The sequence below is a fragment of the Panthera uncia genome (assembly GCF_023721935.1).
Source record: "Panthera uncia isolate 11264 chromosome C1 unlocalized genomic scaffold, Puncia_PCG_1.0 HiC_scaffold_3, whole genome shotgun sequence".
Classification (NCBI taxonomy): Eukaryota; Metazoa; Chordata; class Mammalia; order Carnivora; family Felidae; genus Panthera; species Panthera uncia.
In genome coordinates, this window is record NW_026057584.1 from 88,009,308 (window position 1) to 88,032,578 (window position 23,271).

The window sequence follows — 23,271 nt, forward strand, 5'->3', positions numbered from 1 at the left end:
ACTTTGTTACTTAGAGTTTTTTGTATGTGTTTTTTTCAAAATTTTAAATGTTATTCTTCAAAGATATTATTAGTCAGAAAGTATTTATTTTTTGGTTATTTACCTCTTACTAGTCTAAAGGAAGATGTCTAAAGAAATGTCAAAAGAGGAACCAGCGGTCTTAACATTTAGTATAGAGTGTGAAATATTTCCTTTAATATGCCATAGAGAAAAACCCTTTCAAGATTTCATTCTTGAGTTTCTAATAAAAATCACAACAGAATATCTACATATTATCCCACTTGCTCTTCCTTTTTTCTAATGTATGTGGCACTTTCAGGAATTCTGTGGGAGGCAAGAAACATCATTTCCTCTAATTATTAATGTTCCTAAAATGAAATTGAAAATATCAGAGAGTATTACAGCTATTAAACAACTAACGTGAAAATACATTGTCTCTGGCATCGTAATACCTGAAAAGAAGAAAAAATGAAAACAAATACCATCGAGGAAAATAATAATTTCTTTCCTATCTTCTCCCTGTTGCCTCTCTCTCCCTCATTTCAATTTAAGAGATTCGCTCTCCTCCTGGTTGTAATGGGAATGAATTTCAGTGCCACCCTGATGGAAATTGCATTCCTGATCTGTGGCGCTGCGATGGGGAAAAAGATTGTGAAGATGGTAGTGACGAAAAAGGCTGCAACGGTACTTTACGACTGTGTGATCACAAAACCAAGTTTTCCTGTCGGAGTACAGGTAAGCAGAATATTGGTGCAGCTTATTCCTTGGGCGTCCTGGAGATAGAATCCTTTTGGCCTATCCTCAATGTATATCTTACCTTCATAAAAAGTGTTCTTGTGTCTCCAGTATGTTTGCTCACATTCTATATGTAATAATAGCTAACATTTATTCAGAACTATCTGTGGGCCTAGCACAGCTCTAAAAAAATGTGTTCTTCATGAACTCATTTCATCATCCCAGTTCACAGTGAAAAAACTGAAGCCCAGACAAGTTTTTAACATGCTCAAGTTAAAAAAATATGTCAAAAGAGTCTGCATGGCAGAATTGGTATTTGCAACCAAGCAATGAAGATGCAGAGTCTGGGGTTTCACGCTTCTGAAGGAGACAAACCCACAGACAGTATTCCTCTTTTTACAGATAAATCCTCAACATAAAATTTGATGAAGATGAATAGAATGGAAAAGCAAAATTATATACATTTATTTTCAACTACAGTAGATTCCTAAATTTAATTGTACCGTTGCTAAATTTCAGTAAGACAAAGGTAATGACTTCCATTCAAATCTTTGATTTGTTTTGAAAGTCACTGAAACTTTTATTAATTTTTATGATGTTATTTTATTATTATGACTTTTCCATTTTGTTTTCCTGTATATAGTAGGTTCTAACTGACACAATAAACTAACTTATTTATTTTCCCCTCTATACTAGATGATGAGTTGAAATTTAGAGAAAAAATATATTACAATTAACTGTTGTGGTATAATTCATGAAATGGGTTATATCATCAACAAAATAATCCATGGAAATAATTCCATATTATGGGATATATATTATAGAATCATCTCTGGGATGATGTGAAATTGCTTTTTGAATTGCCTAATCTCTGGATGATTCATTTTGCTCCCTATTATGTATTTCAACCAAAAGGTAGAAATGAAAAGTTATCATAGCTGTGGGTAAGAGAACACTCTGGAAACCATATGACTATGGGCATTTGAAGATATAAAAAGATATGGTGTTTCTTTTTTTGGATACACCTCCTGGTTACAATTAAGCATTCAAATAAGAAATAAAGAGATAAATGTAAGCTAACATGGGCATAGAGAAATAAATACTCCTGAGGCTCATTGTTAATGAGGGAGTTGTGTTTTCAAAATGGTTACTTTTCTAACAATATTTTTAACAATTATGTGACTCTTTTCATTTGTTAAAGTAAGCATTTTAATTTTGGGCTTATTGGTTAAAAACTGTGACTTTAAGTTTAGAAATTATCTTTTTGGAGCACACTATATTGATTGAAAATTAATAAATGAATAACTTGTTAAACAATAATATAGGGAGGAAGAACCTTTTCCTATACCCATATTGGATTCATTGGCTTGGACCCTTTAAATTAGACTGGCCAAGGATAGATTAATAATAAAACAAAACCAGAACAAGTTTATTTACACATATATCATACATGCATGTGGGAAAACTCAGTGATGAGTGACTGACTCCACAGGATGGTTACAACTTGGGCTTACATAGAAGTTTAGCAAATAAAAGTAAATTTGTAGAAAAATGATGAAATAAATGAAAAGGATTTTCAGTTTATAGGGATGGCAAATTGTAAGCAGGTAAATGTATGGGAGAACTAACAGAAGACAAGGCTAGTTAATAAAGGGTGTGCATGTCCATTTTGGCACTGATTTTTCTATTTCCTTCATGCTATGCTATTTCCTTCATGCTTCCTATTTCTATTTTCCTTCTAGGGAAGTGTATACTTCCCTAGAAAAGGATTTATACCAGTCCTCATTTCTCAGAAGTTTATGCTTATAATCAGATAAGGGAGGCTATAGCAATGCTTCTTTCTACATCTGTTGGATCTCAGATGCCTTCACTCAAAATAACGCTTCTGTTAAAATGGCATATTTTGGGGGTAGTATATTTTGATCCCATACACTGGATATCTTTGGAGAATTGAATTCTGAGAGACAATTTTATGTATGTTGTCTTGGGATTTGGATTATCCCATTAATAATGTTTTTAATCAAACATAAATAAATGTACGAAATACTTATAAACCAAAATTTAATGAGAAAAAGCAGAACTGAAATAAAATTTATGTTGAATTATCAAAGTATAATATATACTGAAATATAGTATAGCATGGCAAATATATACAGTTGATAATACTGTATTGTATAACTGAAATTTGTTAAAAGGGTAGAACTTAAGTGTCCAAACACACCCACACACACAAATAATAAATAATTGTAAAAATTAAAGCAAAATGTGAAAGGCAGTAATTTAAGCATTAATTTATTTCTAATTTAATCTGTGGCTTAAACATAGTAAACCAAAATTTATTCAAACTATTTAAGGAGTCCTAACACAATTATATTTGCATATTTATGAATATTGTATATATTAAAGAGAACTTTAAACATAAGCATTGGATTAAAAATGTGTACATGTCTATAATATTTTTGATATTTTTAAAATTTACCTTAATTAAATCATTAGCTTTACAAGCTAATATACCTTTAAACTACCCAACACGCTGAATTCAGGGTCCATATTTATTTTTCAAAGACTTCTAAATGCTAGCTTAAACATTTAAAAGTTTTCAAGGTAATCTATTAACATTTGGTGGTTACAGTGGCTTCTCTTTTATACATAAATTGTCGTATATTAGAGTAAAAATGTAAGCAGATTAATGTTACTTTATTCTTATAAAGAAGAGAATGTGAGCTAAATTAAAAGTGCAATATAGTCATTAATATTGAAGAGCTTCTAATTTCAAAGGACCTATTTTTTTTAATGTTTTATTTATTTTTGAGAGAGAGAGAGAGAGAGACAGAGTATGAGTGGGGGAGGGGCAGAGAACTAGAGGGAGACAGAACCGAAAGCAGTCTCCAGGATCTAAGCTGTCAGCACAGAGCCAGACTCAGGGCTTGAACCCACGAACTGTGAGACAATGACCTGTGTTCAAGTTGGAGTCTTAACTGACTGAGCCACCCACGAGCTCTTCAAAGGACCTATCTTCGCTAAGAACGACACTCTTCCATATTTGGTCCCTCACACCAAGACCAATAAGTTGCAGTTATATTATAGTTAAGCAACCTGGTGGGGAAATTTCATATCTACCTCTTATGGGAAAGAAACTCAGAAATGCATTCTTCACATTGGAAAAAAGAAAAATATGTGATATTATACAATGATGTCAAAGTTTGGGGGATAAGAGGCCCTTTGGTGGTTAGTAAATTTAACCCAAACCTTTCACTTCTAGAAATTCATGTAAGGAACAGCAGAAGTGTATAAAGATAAATACAAAAAGATTTTCAATGCAACATTTTGTTTTAATAGCTCCCAAACTAGAAATAATGCAATCCCCATCATTAGGGGCACTACTTAATAATTATAGTTCATTCACACAATGAACTACTCAAATGTCATTAAGAAGACGTAAGAAAAAATTTCCTAAGGATGAAATTTTAAGTTCACACTTTGAATCCTTTCTCTGATGTTAAAAATACATAGAGATAATGGTAAAATATAATAGGAGAAAATGAGAGATTTGGTCGTATTAACAAAATACATCTCTGATGAATTGAAATAAAATATAACAGCAAATGGTGGGTTGGATTGAAGCCGGATGCCTGATTGGATTGGATATGGAGACCAGTAGAGATGCACAGGTTAGGTTTAACAGGAAATGAAGTTGGGGACTGGAGCTAGGCTCACTGATGAAAAAAAAAAAAAAAAAAAAAGAATTGGAATAGGACTCCCTTACTTTTGAAAGAAGGGGAAAAAATACAGCTGGTTGCTTCCTAGGATGGTTACTTAACTGAAGTTGTGTGCCTAGAGAGATGGAAAGCAATCACGCCAATCCTCTTGCTAGCTCAGAGACTGAAAGTGATAAAAAGACAAATACAAGATGGGTTTGTGAACCAAGAGTAGGGATGGTCATGGAGTGGGCTGAAGTAGAAACAGCAACACCTGTACGGAGTGATAGATAAACACATAAAGTCAGAGAGAAAATTGAGAACTCCTACCCAAGGTGAGATTGAAAAAAAATTATAAAATCCATGAAGAAAACAATCTCTAATAAAACCAGCCATCAAAAATCAATCATGAAATGAATTTACTCAAGATTAAATGAAAACGAGATGTCTAAATGACATATCTAAAAAAAAGGGGTTTAAAAGAAGTATGTTTAAGATCCTCAAAGAGAAAAAAAATGGAAAAGAATATCCCTAAAGTGAACAAGAATATACCTATATTTGATTATATATAGGTGTATGATATATTGAAGTAGATATGATTAGAATAATTGTAACAGAAAAAGGTGTAAAATGGTACCTATTAGACTTGAGAATGAAATATGTCAACACGGAAATTTTAAAAAATTCTAGGATGGACATAAAGGAAACAAATTGAAAAATAATAATGTACGTTTTACCCAGAAAGTATTACAGAAAAAGAGAAAATAAATAAATAAGAAAGAGCAGTTAAGATATATGTTGAAAGGGCGCTTGGGTGAGTCAGTTAATTGTCCAACTTCAGCTCAGGTCATGGTCTCACAGGCTCCTGGGTTCGAGCCCCAAGCTGGAGCCTGCTGTGGATTCTGTCTCTCTCTGCCCCTCCCCCTGCTCTCTTTCTGAAAAATAAACATTAAAAAATAAAAAGAAAGGCTACAACAGATACAAGAAAGTCCATGAGACAATATAGGTATTAACAGAAACACACACACACACACACACACACACATACACACATAGAATAAGTTTTTGCTAAAGTGAAGAACTTGATTCCTCATAAAGAAGTACATTCAGGCTTCTGAGTAAAATTAACAAACTTAACCCAAACTTCTAGAAGTCATTTTGAAATTGGATATCATCAGATACTGAAGCTACCAGAAAGAATATTAAATTACCTAAGAAAATAGGTAATGCCACAAGAAATGCCACAAGAATATAGAATAATAGATGCTGAAGGAAAAACACTTTCAAGCTATTATTCTATACCCAGGTAAAATATTATTGAAGATAATTCAGACATACAAAGTATACTGTATTTTTCCACATTTTTCCACGATTCTCACTAGGAAAATTATTAAGGCAATAAAAATATAGGTATTAGTGAGAAAACGAAGGGATAAGTTTAGGGACCAGAATAAAATATTGCTGAGACTAACCACAGCAACAACAAAACAAAACAAAACCAAAAAATTTAATTATAAAAATACAATCTTTAATAAATATTTTGAAATGTAAGTATCTTACAGGAAATAATACATTCTAAACTTTTATACAGCAAAAATTACAGAAACCACAATGAGAAAACAATATTAGGAACAAATTGTATTCATTTATTCTAACCATTAAAAATCAAATAGAACAAAAATAAGAATTTAGATCTAAGAATGCCTAGAACAAATTAATAAAAATATAACACTTTTCTTAGAAGTAAAAAAAATACACTTTCTTTTACAAGGCTTATGAAAGATTTTTTGAAATGAGCATTTAGTGTCACAAACATTTAGTGTCACAAACACCTTCAGTAAATTCCAAGAAGTAGAAATTATGCAGCCAGAATTTCCTGATCTAGTAATTATGAAGAGTAAACAGCCCTTCCATTTGGAAATTTAATAATAAAATAAGACATTTTTTTATCTTAATTCTAGAAGGAATGAAACTGGAATTGTAGAACTTTTAAAAAATAAAGATCTGTATATATCAGAACATATGGAATATAAATAAAGCATTGCTCAAGGAAAAATTCATAACTTTGTACATTTATATGCAAGTGTCCCAAAACTCAGTGAATTTTTAGCCTTTAACAACTTCAGAAGTATAAAGTTATAAAATCATCGAAAACATCATCTGAAACTTTATTTTTAACATATAGCTAGTTTTGTGAATCTTGAATAATGAATGTTTAAGTCCGTTTCTTGTAGCTTCTAGCAGTTTGCTGAACAACAGGAGCTGAAACAAAAAAATAGTAATGCTAAAAGGTTATATTCTAAATTTGCAAAATTACATGTAACATAAAAGTCAATTTACAAAAGTATAATAGATTTAGATAAACTTTCAAATAATTTTTATGCTTACAACATTTGTATTTCTAAAGTTATTAAAGGTTAAAACTGCTCTAAGACTTTGAGACACATATATTTACATTAAAAAATAAAAATAAAAAAATATTTTTAACAATATGTAAGAGACAGTATTCACCAATTTCCTTATGTTTTGTTGTTTCTCTACTCTCTTGCAGTTAGGTTGGGGCCAGGTGACTAGTTCTAACCAATGGACTGTATCACTTCCATGCTAAGGCAGTTAAGCTAAAGTGAATACCCTCCTGCTCTTTTGCCTCCTATCCTAGTGACCTTTTAAATTATGAGTCTACAGAGAAAATATGCAGATTTTAGTTTGTTACTGTAGCAAGCTCATCCTAACTAATGCAATAACTAACTCAAGAAGTTAGGACATACCAACAACACAAACCAAAAGAAAAGAGAAAAACAGATCAAATTTAAATTTAGAAAAGAGAAACAAAAAACAACATAATTTTATAATACAAGCCCTAAGTTTTTGAAAGAATAACCAAAATTGCTAATACATTAACTGACCTAATAAAGAAAACACACTGAAAATTCAGTCCATAAATGAGATCTGGAAAATAATCAGAAACGCTGAAAAATCATACCAATTAAAGAAACTAGGCAGTGTTTCAGAAATGAAATTTAAAACTTATGTTAATAAAATTGTATATTCAGAAAATATACATTTCCAAAATTTTGTCTAGAAAGGAAAATCAGGTAATTTATTTTATTACAATAGGAAAAATAATCAAGATCTGCCCCCTTCTCATCATTCTTCCAAAAGCTCCATGTGCAGTTGAATAGTTCTACCAGATATTTCTTTTTTTCTAATTTTTAAAATGTTTTTATTTACTTTTGAGACAGAGACAGAGCAGGAGCAGGGGAGGGGCAGAAAGAGGGAGACACAGAATCTGAAGCAGGCTCCAGGCTCTGAGCTGTCAGCACAGAGCCCGACGCGGGGCTCAAACCCATGGACTGTGAGATCATGACCTGAGCTGAAGTCGGAGGCTTAGCTGATTGAGCCACCCAGGTGCCCCTACCAAATGTTTCAAGGGACATTGTTCCAATGCTGTTTCATCTCCTCCAGAGCATTTAAAAGAAATAAAAGCTTTTAAGTTATTCTTTTTAGCAACATAGTATTGGTTTTACAACTCCCCAAAGTTATAAAAAGTACCTCCCTACACACAAAAATTACAGACCCTTACTACCACCATTGTAGATAAAGCATGAGCAAATCCAACAGTACATTAAGTGAATAATTGTCCACACACACAAAAAAAATCTTCCTTTTTAAAAGCAAAAATGGTCTCAAAGTGACGAAGGCAGTTAATAAAGAATAAATAGGGGAAATATTTGAAATACAGATCATAACTAATTACATACCCCGATTCTTTGGTATCATTTTTAAAAAGACCAACTACTATAAAAGTTGGCAAAATTCAAAAAAGTATAAAAGGCTCTTAGACAAGTGAAGAGACAATCACCCTCACCCATCAGCAAGTCAGATCTATATTGGGACTGGATGTTTTTTCAAAAGCAGATTGGTGATTATTAACAAAACCAATAATATCCTATGTTGGTGAGAATAGATGAAGTAGACACTGATGTCAGTGAATATTGATGAACCTCTGTGGAAAGTAATTTGGTAATATATCTAGGTTTTAAAATGTGAATACAATTTCACTCACAATGCCATCTCTAAGACTTTATCCTACAAATACACTTAATTCACTGGAGGAGTGACATGTACAAGGATATTCATTTAGATGCTATTTTTTAAATATTTAATAAGGGGTTTAATAAGCTTAAGTCAGTAATTACCTGCATACCAAATAATTGACAATTTACAGAACATATTCTCCATACACAAAAGTCAAATTAAAAATAAGCACTCAAAAGACTAGAAAGCCATGAATCTGAAAACTAAAATTACACTTCAAAATAATCAACAGATTAATAAAGAAATCTTAATACGTATATGTAAATATTTAGAAGTGAATGACATGGGATATACTGTACAATTAAATTTGTGTGAAAACTTTTTTTCAGCAGACTCAATTTTTAGAAAAGTTTTATGTTCACAGCAACAGTGAGAGGAAAGAACACATACCCCATGTCATATATAACCCCTGTTATATGTGCTCCATATACCTCCTGTTATTCCTACACATACAGCTTCCTTTACTAACAGTATCCCACAACAGAATGTCTTATTACAGTCGATGAACCTGCATTCCTACACTGACACATCATTATCACCCAAAGTCCATAATTTACATTAGGATTTGCTCTTGGTGTTGTACAAACTGTGGATTTTGACAAATGTGCAATGATGTGCCATGTGTCCCCAAGGTATCATACAGAATGGTTTTGCTGCCCTAATAATCCTCTGTATTCTGCCTGTTTACACTCCCTTTACCCCAACCCCAGGCAACCACTGATGTTTCTACTGCCTCTGTAGTTTTACTGTTTCTAAATATGATGTAGTTGGGTTCATTAGTATATATCCTTTTCAGCCTGGCTTTTTCTTCTTTCACTAAGTAACATGCATTTAATTTTCCTCCATGTCTCTTCATGACTTGAGAGCTCATTTGTTTTTAGCAATAAATAAATTACATTTTCTGGATATACCACAATTTTTTAATCCATTCATCTGCTTTTGAAAGATAGCTTGGTTGCTCCAAGTTTTGGCAATTATGATACAAACATGTGCACATAGGTTTTTGTGAAGACATCGCATGGAGCATGGTTGCTGGATCATATGGTAAAAGTGGGTTTTGTTTTGTAAGAAACTGCTGTACTGCCTTCTACCGTGGCTGTACAATTTTGTCTTCCCAACAGTAATGAATGAGGAGTTCCTGTTGCTCCAGATCCTCACCAGTATTTGCTGTGTTTTGGATTTTCACCATTTTAATTGTAGCAGGATTCTTGCACAGAGAGTCATAATACCTAGGCTTCTCTTTCCAGGAAGCAACTTTATTCGTGCTGGTATGGCTCCGTTGGATTCGTACAGAAGAACTGAGCCCCGAACACCACGTGGCATAGTTGTTTTTTTTTTTTAATGTATTTTCTATTTCTTTGTCTCCCATATATGGTATCACACAAACCTGCAGTCTGATTTCGTGATCTCATGTTACAAGGTCATGAGGGATGTTGTCACGTACGTGTATAGCCAGGTTGCCTTGAGGTTTTTTTTTTTTTTCTTTCCTTAGGGAGGGGACTTACCACATAATAGGTGTATAGTAATATTTCACTGTTGTTTTAATTTGTATTTCCTTAATGAAATATGATTTTGATCATCTTTTATATTGCTATTTCACTAAATTGTTTCTAATAACTCAATGTTACAAAAAACCTAAATAGGCCAAAATAGGGCACTAGATGCAAACATTATGGTATATCCATATAGTAGACTATCTTGCGGTAACTTCAAAGATGGGAAATCACTGTGATCCGTGGACATGGACATTTCTGGTGATTAAGTGTCAAGTAAAAAGTAAAGGATAACAATAGGGGGCATAGAGTGTAACTTTTTTTATAGAAGAGAAGTATATTTTTAACAATAAAGCATATTTGTAGAAGAATTCGTAAGAACTTCTCAATATTTGTCTCTGAATTGGGGGAATGGATGACTAGAGAAAACAAGTGAGACAGTTTATACTTGTACAGTCTCCTCTTACGATTGACTGTCTTTAAATTGGGGGCTGACCCATATAACTCTTACTCTAGATTCCATTGGAAAAAGCAACATATGTTTTCAATTCAAGCCCCAGAGCAGTGTTAAGAGTTGAAGATTAAATGTTCTTTAGCAAAAGTATGTAACAAAACTCACTGGCACACATGGGGATTTAACTCTGACATTGGTTTCATAAAGGGCTTGCTGTGTGCTGATCCTCTGTGTAATGAAAATCCTCTGGGGGGCTTCTGTGAATGGCAAAGTATTACTCTTTTCCATGATTACATTGTTTTGTTTTCCTTCCCCATTGTTGTATCAGTAGAAACAAAGTGAAATGGTTAATTTAATCATTATTTAAAAGCAATCTGAATAATTGGGACCAAACATTTCCTACAGTGGAATAGTGATTTTATTGAAATTATATGATGAATTGCATATGCAGAATTTCTAAATACAGCACTTTCCTCTCTATCCCCCATATATAACCAACCTTATAGAATTGTTTTATTTATTTTTGATGAAAAAAATGTGGTGAGCTCTCCACTGTCTATGTGTTATAGAGCTAGTAAAATACTTAGCATATTGCTTCTTATGAAACTTAGATAATTCTCTTTTGATTCTCCCAGTGGCAGTTTTAAACATGTTGCTGTATGCTATCTATTTTTTCTCTTCAATCCTATATGTGAAGAAGAAAATATTTTTGCTCAGAGGACTTTTCTTTATTAATTTTTATTCCTCTCTATAAAATGCCTAGTCCAATAACCTCAGAATCATTTTTATTAATTTTATTAAAATTTCCTATCTTCCTCCTTCTCTTCATCAAATAATCTTTTGTGGTGTACCTAGTTGTCTTACTTATCATTCAATCATTCATTCACCTTTTGCAATCTAACACCTTATCTCAACCTTTGATGGAAATTGCTGTTTCGGTGGTCACCGGGGGTGATTTCACAGTCCATACTCTTCTGTGTCTTGAGTCCTCCTCTTCCATTCAGTAACGTGAGTTCAGATAAATTGCCAAACCTCTATGTTTCAATTTTCTAATATGTAAAGTGATGTTGATAATGATATAATAATAATAATAGTAATAATAATTAGAATAGAACATACAGTAAGTGCCTATTACACAATATGATCTTGATGAATGATACTTTCATTATTTTTTTTAAGATTGTTAAATATATTTTTAAGTATTCTCTACACCCACTGCGGGGCTTGAACCCACAACCCTGAGATCAGGGTCACCTGCTTCACTGACTGAGCTAGTCAGGCACCCCAACCTTTGACTAATACTGCACTTTGATCTCTTTCTCTGTAACATTTGACCTTTTTCTGCAGGGTCAAAATGTCCTGTCCTTGAAACCTTTGCTTATGAAGTCTTATAGTGGATTGTCCTCTATTCACTTACCATTTATATTCTCTTTTTTTTAGTTCACTTTTCCATGCCTGCCTCTTAGATTTAAGTTAAAAAATACTTCTTGAATGCCTAAAATGTTTCAGAAATTGTGGAGATTTTTCTCTTAATTTCATTGTTTTGCTCCTTCTCATCTTTCTGCAAAGAAGGTATCCACAACAATCTCTTTCTGTTCCCAAAGTTTTAACTATCACTTCTAGATAAATGTCTCCCAAATCTCCATGGAAATCACTCCATGCTTTAAACCTGTTGTTTTCCTATGCTATGCTGCACATCTCACTTTTTCTCTGAAGTCAGAAATTTTTCCGCATTTATCTATTTTTTTTTTTTTTTAGAAATATCTTCAGGGCCTCTGGGTGGCTCAGTCAGTTAAGCGTCTGACTCGATTTCGGCTCAGGTTGTGATCTCATGGTTCGTGGGTTTGAGCCCTACATCTGGTTCTGTGCTAAGAGAGTGAGGCCTGCTCGGGATTCTCTCTCCCTCTCCTTCTTTCTCTGTTCCTCCCCTGCTTGTGCTTTCTCTCTCTCTCTCCCTCTCTCTCTCTCTCTCTCTCTCTCTCTCCCAAAATAAATAAATATATAGATAGATAAATTAATAAAATAAACTTTTAAAAATTTTTTAAATTTTTAAAAATTTTAAAAATTTAAAAATTGCAACTAAAAACCTAAAATTTAAACATCCTTCAAGCCTCTTCAAATTCTCCAATCTTCTAGGATAAAAAAAGAAACATCTTCAATTTCCTAAACATTTGGATTTAAAACAGAAAGTACCTTTTGACATTCTAACTTGTAATCATTTTTTCAGGTCCTATTGAATCTACCTCTACAATTTCTCTACCATCACCCATTCCACTCTTTCCACTCACATATCATAGTGTATGATAAGCCTTTATTATCTGTCACTTAGACCACTGTGTGGCCTACTCTGTCTTTCCTTGACAATAATTAGCTTCAATCCATTCTACACAGAGCTTTGGCTCCCTCTTACCTCATAAACTGACCTGAGTACATACTTTCTCAAAATCTTTCAGTGGTCCTCCATTTTTATAAGAATATGAGACACTTCGTGAATTAACCATCAACATTTCATAAACTGTGACTTCAAACTACCTTATTATTGCTTCTGGAGCAAGTCCCGCCCTTTCTTGACTTTATGAATTTACATAGGAATTGCATGTTATGTGTGGATTAGATTCAGCAAATAAAGCTAAAACACCCTGTATTCAAAATGGCCATTGAAAATCAACTATTATACTCAGTATATGTGGTTCTGTGTATATAGTTCTGATAAAAATCTGTACATACAACTGTGCTATTAAGAAAATAACTTTTAGTATAAAGAATATATATGCAAAATTGTTACAGTGTTTTCCCTCATAAATGGAAAGAAGACCAAATTAAGAAAGAATTGATTTACCTCCACCCCCATGCCCTGGCATATTCATGTTGAGTAGCAAGAGTAATCAGTGTCCTATTAAATTATCTCTCTTTCTGCTTTACTTTTTGTTTTGCAGAGTGTATATATTTGAACATTAAAACTGTACACTTGAGGCAGCTGTCTATATGAATTGTTTTTCTGTTTCCATATGTAATATTCACTGCCACACTTCAAAACCTTTCCCAATAACATCTTAGTAAATCTTTTTTTTTTCAAACCAGTCCTATATATTTTCTGTTTCTGAAATTCCATCTCACTCTCTGATTGCTATATGGCTGTTCTTATTCTGTTTTTATATGCTCAATAGTAGAACATTTATCAGTACTAGACTTATTACTCTACAAGGTCAGAAAATTGTCTTTCCTATCTTTCTACATCGTTCAGTAGCTAGGCAAACACATTATACTCAAAAATAATTACTGAATTGAATTGAAGCCAAATATTGTTAGAGAAATAGATAAATGTGTATGTAGTATTGAAAGTTAGTAGTATAATTTTTTATTTAAAGATTACAATTCAAAGACCAGTATTCAAAAAGACATTCTGTTATTGAGAAAATCCACTTGGATGTTCTCAATGATTCATTGCTCTTCATTCCCATATTCTTAATATTAACTGCCAATCAGATCCTAGGATAGCAATTATTCTTTTATAACATATAATGTCTTTTATTAAGATAAAAATATATCAAGCATTTTACAAAATGATAAATCTATTTTTTTTAATGGACAAAACAGTTTAACAGAGAAAGAAACTCTAGAATTGATCCTATAAATTTATTTTGGAAAATCATCACATTTTCTAATGATTCCAGAAACTCTTAATTTCCCTATATGTGTTGACTCTGTGCTGGCTTTTATCCTAAACTGTATATTTCAAGGTAACATAAATAAAACAGTCCTTATAATATCCTGAGTGTGTGTGTGTGTGTGTGTGTGTGTGTGTGCGTGTGTGTATGTGTGTTTATGTTTGCACATGTGTGTGATTTCTCTAATTGTCATGATACCAAGATGATGATTGTTATTTCTGTTGTTGCTACTTTGTTACTTGGCTACTGTTATTCTTTTTGCTCAGAGAGCAAAACCACAGTTTCCATAACATTCTTGCACACATAGTAATCAAGTTTAAAACATTATAAGTAGATCAGAAAAGATTATGTAAAACTCAGTAATAAACTCCTAATATTATTTTCATCATGTAACATATTTTTAAAGTATAATTAGTAAAGGCAAAGTAATTGACTTAGTTATTTGAACTTAAGTATGAACATTATAAATTATTTTTAAAGATTTGGGGTTTTTAGATATTGGATATTTATAATTTCTATCACATATTTTAATATTACTAATCTGTATTTCATTTTCATAATACAAATTTTCCCTAAGTCTCAAGGTTCTTATGTATAAAGGAGGAACCTTAAATAAGAAATCTGTAATATTTATTCTTTCAAAATATTGCACCCAATGATGACTATGTAAGGATTTGTCTTAATATGAATCAAGTAAAAATCAACATTCTTTAAGCATACTTACTAAGATCATTTGCTGTTAGGTTTTAACCATAACCTTGTATACCCTCTTACCTACATTTTTGTAAGAATTAAAACCAAATTAAAACCAAACAAATAAGAAAGGGACAAGCAATTACATTTCAAACCTCCCCTACAAAATTGGAGAGAGTAGAGAGCTATTTAAACTTGTAAATTTTATCTAAGAAATGTAACCATATGTATTTATGTGTCTGGTAGCATAATCTGAGTTGAAATTAATACTCATTTGAATACAATTTTTCTTTACCTTTTCCAGGCAACATTTAGATCATGAATAGCAAATAGGTTTTACTGCTGTTCTGACTCTAAAAGATTGATAATGGTTTATGGACAGGTTTTTTGAAACAATTCTAAGGTTATGCTGGAGTCAGTGGTTAAGAATATCATGATGTATTAGTGATATTTCGGGGGGGCAACAGCAATAGAAATTACTTCATTACTCTTGAGCTCTCCTTTCATTCTATGGTACTTTCAGATGAATGCCTACAATTTAATACTTAAGTACAGAATGCCATACTTTAGACTAAAATTATATGTTATGCATTGACTTTGTCTTGCTAACTAGATTATAAACTCCTTGGTGGCAGGGAATGGTTCTTAGGATTTTCTTATATTTCCTATAATTCCAAGGGAAGTGTAAGTCACAGAGCAACCTCAACATAGAATTTTCATAAAATACATTCGTAGAAACTATCAAATTTTATGGCACATGTATGTACATTTTATCACCATCATTTTAAAAATGAGCTAAGTTTTGTTTTTGGTTTTGTTTTTGTTTTTGGACTAGTTATGCAGAAATATGGTAGAAGGGAAATAAGTAGCACAAAAGGATTCATTGAAAAAATCCTGCTCTCCTATTCTAGATTTCCTGTACCTCTTCCTCACCAGAGGCAATGACTATTAGTTATTACATAACCTCCCCCAGAAAGAACTCACATAGAGACAAACCTGTCTATATGGGTATACCGATATGTGTATGGAAATATAGTCCTAGATAAATATATTTTACCATGCAAGAAAACACTAGATTTTGTGCCTTTTTTATTGGTAAGTTTTGGAGATTGTTTTATATTAGGCAGGATTGTCTCACTCTTTTTCACTCAAGTGTACAACTTCAATGTGTGGATGCATTGTAAGTGATGTCACCAGTCTTGCGATTTTGATTTAAGTTTTTGTCAGTCTTTTGCTAATATATCCAAAGCGGCAGCACATGCTTTTGTATAGGACCTTTGTGCATTTGGGCAAATGTATTAATGAAAAAAATTCTAAAATTAAAATTACTGTGGTGAAGAGTTGCTGCACTTTTTATTTGCTGGAATTCATAATATTTCCCTACAGACAGATTGTCCCAGTTTGCAGACTCATCAACATTGGGGATGTTACACCCTTGTTAAATCTATCCTTGTATTATCCAATTTTTTCATCTAAACCAATCTGGTAGAGGAAAAAAGGTATCATATTGCCATTTTAGCTTACTTTATATTGAAAGGTATTTTTGATCATCTTATGTTTGTAAGTCGTTATTGATCCATTGTGAATCTTGCACTCGTATTGGTATATTCATCTTTATTTTATTTGTAAGATCCCTTTTGTATTTAAAAAAATGTCCTTTTTTCCAAATAAAATATTTTTTCTGGTTTACCACTTTGTGTTGAATTTGTGTATGGATTATATTGTTGCAATGTGGAATCAAAAATATTGATGAAATTGAGTTTATCAATTTGTCCTTTATGTTTTCTGGGTTTGTGTAATAAACATTCCAAGTTTTTGTTATTTTAATATCTATCTTATTCTATAACATGTGTGTATTTATCATTGTTATTATGAAATGCTTACTTCTTTGATATACTGAGAATATATTTTAATGTAAGGATCAAGTATTAGCTTTATTTTTTTTTTCTCCAGGTGGCTAAGCAATGTTCCTAACATCATCAAACTTGTATTTCCATTATCTCTACTATTCGAACAGCCAATTTTATATATTAAAACTATATACTATGTAAATGATTATGTTATATATCTATCCTATTCAGTTGTTGATATCTTGATTGATATTCTGTTAAAAATATTTTGACTACTGTTATTTTAAAATACTTCTAAACGGTTGGCATTAACAGTTCCTACATCAATTATCCTCTCTTTTTTTGAAGGCTGCAATGATATTTGCAATTTTATTTCTCTTAGGTTTGTAATAATATTGTTCCTATTTTATTGGGATTGTATTAATCTTGGGACAAATAATTTTACGGGAACAAATCTTCTCCAAAACAAAACTATATCTTTATCCAAGGCTTCTTTTGGGTTCCTTTGAAGACTCTTAAAATTTTTTCATATAAATTCTATACAATTCTGGTGTCGTTTAGCCCAAATACTGTATTTTATGGTGGATTTTTAAATCCATCTTTTCTTCTACTATAGTCTGTTTTTAGGTATGAAATCTATGGACTTTTTGTACAATATTTGAAACTTGCTGTCAAATTTTTTGAATTCTTAGTTTCTTACAGTTCTTAATTCATTTTTATTGATTTTACAATTATATGATTATATTAACTTCATGTAATGATACACTTCTAATTTTATACCTCATTTATTTCTGTTATCTAATTATCTTAGATAGTCTTTCCAAAACAATATAAATAATATTATTAGTTTTATTGATGATGTTAAGTCAAAAATTTATAATGTGTCTCCATTTACATTAAATTGATCAGTGAAGTATCCATCATTTTCTATTTTAAGAATATTTGCATTTATAATTAATGTTTATTATGAAATGCATTTATATTAACTATGAAACTTATAATTTGTGTTTTTTTTTCTTATTTGACCTAATAGTATAGAAACTTATTTATATATTTCTACAAATGCAAAATCCTTTCACCAATACTTTAATTACTTTAAAATTAAGGTTGAAGCAGACTTCTGAATATTTAAAGACTCTTTGACATATGCAGTCTAATATTTTTCATTTCTTTTACATTTTCCCTACTCATTTTATGAATTGTGGGTATATAGTCTGCTAATAATTAGCATTTATCTTCAGCTACATTTTTAATTCACACTATACCTTAACATTGCATAATCCAGAAAAGATAAATTAATTAGAAGAAAAATGTAGACATTCTGGAAAGGAGGAATAATTTATATTAAAAAAAAAAAAAAGGTTTACATAGACAGTGGCTTTTGCTTTCTATGTATTTCATATTATTTTTTTAAAAGCTGGCTAAACATTAATCATTTTTTCTTTCAAAGTCAATAAAGAAAAACATATTTCCATAAAATCTGTATATATTTAGTACCTTAGCTACTAAAATATTTGATAACACTTATGTCCTTTTATGAGAGGGAATATACATACCTAGTTATGAGGAGGAGTTGAGGTCCTAAGCTTATAAATATAAACAGAAGGACATTTTCTCCTGTGGAATAAAATATTTGCTTAAGTTTAGGGTTGCAAAAGACTGATAACATTTTCCAGAATTTAGGATTCTGAAAGGGACTTATATACAAATGTTTGTATAAACTTTTTTAAGTATTATAATTAAACTTTCAATTAGTCACAGAATTTTTTTTTTATTTTTTAAAAATCTTTATTTATTTTTGAGAGAGAGACAGACAGACAGAGCATGAGCAGGGGAGGGGCAGAGAGAGGGGGAGACGGAGAAGCTGAAGCAGGCTCCAGGCTCTGAGCTGTCAGCACAGAGCCCAACTTGGGGCTCGAAGTCATGGACAGTGAGATCATGACCTGAGCCGAAGTCAGAGGCTTAACCAACTGAGCCACCCAGGTGCCCCACAGAATATTTTTTTAAATAGGGTCAGACAATAACTTGAAAGCAAGGAAAATATTATGGCTTTAATGCTAAGATCATTTTAACAAGTAGGGTAAGAACTGTTCAAATGCCTTCATTAAAATAAATTGTCAAACTATCAGCCAATACATTTCTTGCTAATAGCAAGTACTTCTTCTGACTAAAGACAGTGATGAGTGCTCATTATTACAGTGACTTAATTGCAACAATCAAATGGATGATGTTTCTGTTTCCTTAAGGGAGATGCATCAACAAAGCATGGATATGTGATGGAGATATCGATTGTGAAGATCAGTCAGATGAAGATGACTGTGACAGTTTTTTATGTGGACCACCCAAATACCCTTGTGCTAATGACACTTCAGCCTGCTTACAGCCAGAGAAACTCTGCAATGGGAGAAGGGATTGTCCTGATGGGTCTGATGAAGGCGATCTCTGCGGTATTGCATGTTTCACTGATGTGCTTCTCTGTGGATACTAGAAATGTTTAGTCCACTTGCTGATAATTATTATAGTGGCATACCTTCCTTCCATTTATTTCCTTTACATGTAACTTTTAGCGTTGAACCCTATCTCTTTTTCAGGGACTATGAATCTATTAAAAGTTTTAAAAATATGATCAAAAATTTCAAAAATAAAGCAGAAAAGGTTGGCTTGTATCCAACCAACTTAATTGTATTGTTGAGCTCATCATTTAGATCTCTGAATGGTTAGTGTTATTTCCACAATTAAACTGATTATTTTTTGTCATTCAGAACAAAAGAATCTTCTTATTACTGACCTATGGGATGCAGTTTACTACCAGCCAATGGATTTATCATACCTTATAATTCTTACAATAGAAGTGTTAAAAAAGAGGAAAGGAAGAGATTGAGTCATGAAATCAATTGAATATTATTCAAGTTTATAAAATTTTCTCTGAAATTTTTAGTCCTCTTGCAATAGCTTTCTTTGGTATGCTTTATCTAGTTAAAATGATGCTTTCAATCTGATAGATAGCTTTTGAACTTTGAAATCACTTTTGACTAGTTGTCTTTTTATACTGACCAGAACATGTAAAGAAAATTACATTTCCTTCTCTGTGGGGAGATCAGACATTTAGCAAGGAGATTTTCAAAATATGTTTTCTAGATAATACTGAAGGTGACATCAATAGAGTAATGAAGAAGAATTTACAGAATGATAACAATAATGAGATGACTGGGGACTGTGAGAAAATGACTTTAGGAAATGATGAAGCTTCCTAATTGAAAATAGAAAAGACAACTACATTTAAGCTTAACGTTATCATATTTTGATCTGAATTAAACATTAGTAGAGAGTGATACAGAAAAAATTATTATGTTTTAAATTTATGTGATAAATGTCATTTCTTCCAAAAAGTCTGTGATTCTGTAAAATAATCTTGAAACAGTAAATGCAACAGTCTTCATTCAGTGATGCTAAATTTAAACTAGATGTTTCAACCCCCACCCACACTCCCCCTCCAAAAAAACCCCACTGAAATTAAATAACAAATACAGGGTGACAGATTTAGTTTATCTGTATTTACTTCTTCTCCCAGCTTATTCTCCTTTATGAAGGAGATTGGTGGATTGAAGTATCTCTTGTATTACAAAATGTGAGGTTTGCTCGTGAAGGTTGTAAGAGGAATTCTGAAAGAAGAAAACTATCAATACTCTTAAAACTGAGAATATGTAAATATAGAAGAAGAGAGACTTTAGCAGGTTTAAATTCTTTTCTTCAGTTCTTCAATTAACTCACCTAGGCAGGTAACTTAATTTCTGGAAATGTCAGATTCCTCATAACAAAAAGGAGTTGATGATATTTATAGGAAGTCATAGTAATAATGCCAGGTGCTCTTAAAGTATTGAAAGAAATTAGTGCTTTTCCACCTTTTTTCACCCTTCAGGTCAAATGAAGTAAAAAAAAAAAAAAAGATGAAGAAGAGAAAATATAGTCATTAAGAAAAATGAGAAGAATATTATGAAAACACAGCCTTATTTTCCTATCCTCTGCTCTCTAAATTAGTATTATAAAAAAGCAATGGAGATTTCTTCTGAATTTATTTGTCTACTTCAAAACAGAAAATTAATTCTTGCTTTTAAGTCACTATATTCATCAACTTAGGAATCTTGCTCAAACATTTCAAAAGATTACAGGAGTGAAAGAGTTTATAATAAAGTTGGGTGTGGACGTATCAAAGAAGATAAAAAAGACATTTCTATCCTGCTTATAGCACTATGGCATAATGAAGTCATATACTCTCCCCTTCATGAGGTGAAGTTGGAGGAAAGTTAGGGAAATGAAAAAAAAATCAAATGATGCTCAAAGGATTGAATTGTCTTGTATGGTCCTCCTTTCCCTATCTTCTTTTACATGTACCTTTGTATTATAGCTCAGTATATGTATCCTTATAGGCAATATTGGTACCTGTGGAGAAATGGCACCTTGGTCTCTTATTTTCAAGGCCCATGCCTATCAGTCGTAGGGTAGATCCTGTCTAGCTGGACAGGGTTTTTGGTTTATGAGTTTTGTATCATAATGAGCATAATGGACATTTACCAGTGGAGATAAGAAAATATATATACCCAGTGATTTAACTTTAAATAATGGGCCTGGGTTGATTAGTAGCTAGGGAATGTATTTTTTGAGAGAGATACCCAAAGCTGAAAGAGTTGTGTGTTGTTGTTTTTTTTTTTTTAACCATTTGGTATAGATGATGAAAATGTAGGTTTTTCCTCTTCATGTCTATTTCTTCCAAATAGTTGTATTCACAAAGGCTGTTTTTTGTTTGTTTTCTTTTAAAGTTTGTTTGTTTGTTTGTTTAGAACATGGGAGGGGCAGAGAGAAAGGGGGAGAGAGACAGAATCCTAGAAGGGCTTGAGCTCAGAAAAGGTGAGATCATGACCTGAGCCTAAATCAAGAGTCAGATGTTTAACCAACTGAGCCATCCAGGTGCCCCTCAAAAAAAGCTGTTTTTCTTTTAATCCTCCCATACCCCGTCCCCTGTTAAAGAGGAAATAGGAGTGATTCGTGTCCTGTTCCTCAATACATGTAAAATTTGTACAAAAATATATTGCATGAAAATGACTTGGTAATCTATAGACTTAATACTTGGGTAATTGCCTGAAATGGAAAAATCCTATCCTTTGGGTGGCAAGGTGTTTTTTGCTTTGTTTTGTTCCCTCCAAATAAATCTGATTTATAAAGCAAATGATAAACAAACAAACAAAACAGAAAAGGAGCACTCAGTAAAATAAGTCTCCTAATCCTAGTGAAGAGATTATTTTCTCAGGGAGATTTTCAAATGACTTCAAGGGGAAAAGTATATCCATTTAGAAAGCAAATGAGAAAAATCTTGAATCATTCAAGAACAAAGTTAACTGTTGATCCTTGGTATAAAGATATGTCAAAGATGAACCAAGCTGGACACTAGTTGAAGTGATAAGGATAGATTTTATTCAGCATTAACTATTGCAATGGGGAAGAATATTCAGCGTGAACTGAAATCACTGAAACAAAAGACTAGAGGCATTTTGAAGGCTGGAGTCTGCTAAGGGAAAGCACCTGGGAGGCGGTAAGGTGGCTGGTCCCTGTGACTGAGTCATCTGGTTTTGTTAATTGGTGCTTATCCCAGAGGAGAAATACATTTCTCAGATCTTTGACTTGAGACAGTGGTACAAGTCAGAACAAGGTGCACACAACTGGGAACAAGAGTGAGAGAGTTATCTGCTTGAATGTTTGCATTTCAAAGATATTTCTCAGGTCCTTAAGAAGACAGTTCTGGTGGTGGAAGATTTGCATCTTAAAGGTGAAGAAAAAGGACTTATACTCACAAGCTTTCTAAAGTAACTGTTCTAAAATGGGGTTCAGGGACCTATCTGCCTGGTTTTGTCTGGAACAAAAAGTAAACTCTCCTGGCAGCATAGAGCTTCCTTAAGCAGGCACTTTAAGCAGGGCTGGAGTCCTGCTAGGGAGGCTGCCTGAGTTGTTAGAAACTATGCTAGTGTTTTTTGGAGTCTCTTCTTCTGTGGTTGGAGGGGTATGTTTGGGGAGGAAAGTAGAATTGAAATTATTTGTACTAAGGGACTGCAGTTTTTATAAGCCATTGTTGAAGACTAGTCGAACAGAGGGCTCTGAAGAAACTGACTAGAGTTAGGTCAACGAGAAATTCTTTTTTAGGTAATAAAAAATGTGAAAGAAAGTTGCAGGATTTGATGACAGGTTTAGGGTGAAGGAGGAATTAACAAGGGACTAGCCAAACAAATATATTTATATATTCAATTTTAGATTTATAATTTAGATTTATTATAATATATATAATATATTATATTTATATATTCAATTTTAGATTTAAATGTAAATTTTATTTTTTTTAAATCTATGACTTAATTCCACACATAGCATCAGAAAGAGACATTTCAGTACTACAAGAACAGTCATATTGGAAATAAACTACAAGAACTGTAACAATTGTTTCTCACCTGCTGGGTATGAGGACTTTTCTTTGCCATAATTCCCTTGAAAAAGAATGTCAATTGAACAAAAATGGGGCAAATACTTTAAAATGAC

The 23,271-nt window shown here is 32.3% G+C and overlaps 1 protein-coding gene across 1 annotated transcript in view; it reads left to right on the forward strand.

Moving 5' to 3' along the window:
- Positions 1 to 23,271, forward strand: part of LRP1B (LDL receptor related protein 1B) — a 1,876,868-nt gene that overhangs the window by 1,216,225 nt on the left and 637,372 nt on the right. Inside the window, exons 21-22 of the mRNA XM_049615676.1 lie at positions 553 to 735; positions 18,936 to 19,136. Of these exons, the coding sequence (XP_049471633.1) occupies positions 553 to 735; positions 18,936 to 19,136 (384 nt within the window). The remainder of the gene's footprint in view (positions 1 to 552; positions 736 to 18,935; positions 19,137 to 23,271) is intronic.